This window comes from Helianthus annuus, chromosome 12 (genome assembly GCF_002127325.2).
Source record: "Helianthus annuus cultivar XRQ/B chromosome 12, HanXRQr2.0-SUNRISE, whole genome shotgun sequence".
Taxonomy (NCBI): domain Eukaryota; kingdom Viridiplantae; phylum Streptophyta; class Magnoliopsida; order Asterales; family Asteraceae; genus Helianthus; species Helianthus annuus.
Genome location: NC_035444.2, coordinates 17,902,661 through 17,904,111, shown reverse-complemented (window position 1 = coordinate 17,904,111; position 1,451 = coordinate 17,902,661). Strand labels below are relative to the sequence as shown.

The 1,451-nt window shown below is 48.9% G+C and overlaps 1 protein-coding gene across 1 annotated transcript; it reads right to left on the bottom strand.

The window, feature by feature from the left end:
* On the bottom strand, nucleotides 1–408 carry LOC110892568. The gene has a single exon (XM_022139725.1). It carries the CDS (start codon nucleotides 406–408, stop codon nucleotides 1–3), a length of 408 nt encoding a protein of 135 aa, XP_021995417.1.
* Nucleotides 409–1,451: the final 1,043 nt, after the last annotated feature.

Genomic DNA, 1,451 nt, shown 5'->3' with positions numbered 1-1,451 from the left:
CTAGCCATCCGCCGCCACCACCTTACATCGTTGACCATCGGCGCCACCATCGCCACGACCCGCTGTCGCCATCGCCGAACACCGGTGCCACCGCCACCACCCACCGCCGCAACCACCCCCTCCACCACCGAACACCGGAGCCATCGCCACCACCAACCACCGAACACCACCAACACAACCCACCATCGTCGACACCCTCCGCCACCGAACACCGCCGCCACCACTGGACACTACCACCGACAACCTCCGCCACCCGCTGCCACCACCCTTCGCCACAACACCGGCACCACTGCCGACCATCGCCACCCTCGGCCACCGAACACCAACGTCACCGCCGCCACAACCCACCACCGCTGCTGTCTCCGACCGTCGCCACCACCCATTGCTGATTTTATTCCTTCTTTTCATGCCCACCAAACACTACAAGGTAATGATTCATTCCATTCCCATATGGTAACCAAACAAGACCATGGAATGGAATGATCCATTTCATTCCTTTGTCCATTCCATTACCTCGTCTATTCCATTCTCTCGTCCATTCCATTACCTGATATCAAACAGATAAAGTTTTCAATTTGTCTATGTTTGTCTCACGGTATGGGCTTGGGTTGGGGCGTGGGTTGGGGGAAAACGCCCAAGCCACCACCCCGGGTGGGCTTGGGTTGGGGCGTGACCCTTGGGGCTTGGGTTTCAAGCCGGGCGTGGGGCGGTCTTGACAAGCTGACATGGCGGGCTGTGAATGGCCAAACCAAACTAGCCGTTGGCCAACGGCTATGTTAAAAAAAAATATTTTTTCACTATAAAACTCACATTTTCTTCCATTTTTTACCACATTCAACCACATCTTCTATAATCATCTTCAATTCTCTTTCTACAAAACGAAAAAATGCATCCTCATAACCGTGCTTATGATCCGAACAACCCGTATGCATTCCAAGAAAATAATCCTAGCCCACCACTCAATCGTCCAATGCCTCGTCCATTATCATACATTCTTCTATGACCGTTGAAGTGAGTTATGCATCGTATATTGGGAATCGTTTGTATAATAACTTCCCACACACCGATGATTCGATACCTACCCCGTTTACACAAACGCCCATCAACCTTTCACCAACATCCATCGACCTTTCACAAACCGAAATCGTCCCCGAAACTCAACCACCCAACGATGCTCCTTCCGCATCGAAACCCATCAAAAAGATAAGTCATAAGAAAAAAACCGAGGTGGAGAAAGCCCTTGAAACCGTCAAACTTTGTTTTTATTAGTGGTTATTTTTTATATAACTTTGTAATGTATTAAATTTTGTTTTTATTAAAATAGGAAATTCTCAACATCGAACTCATTTGTGGGAAGCGGTTAGTAGAGCATTCCATGAAGAAATGGGAAGGGAGGCTTATCGTGAAAACGATAGCTTATCCTCGAAGTGGAGCGAGATAAGCACCCAACT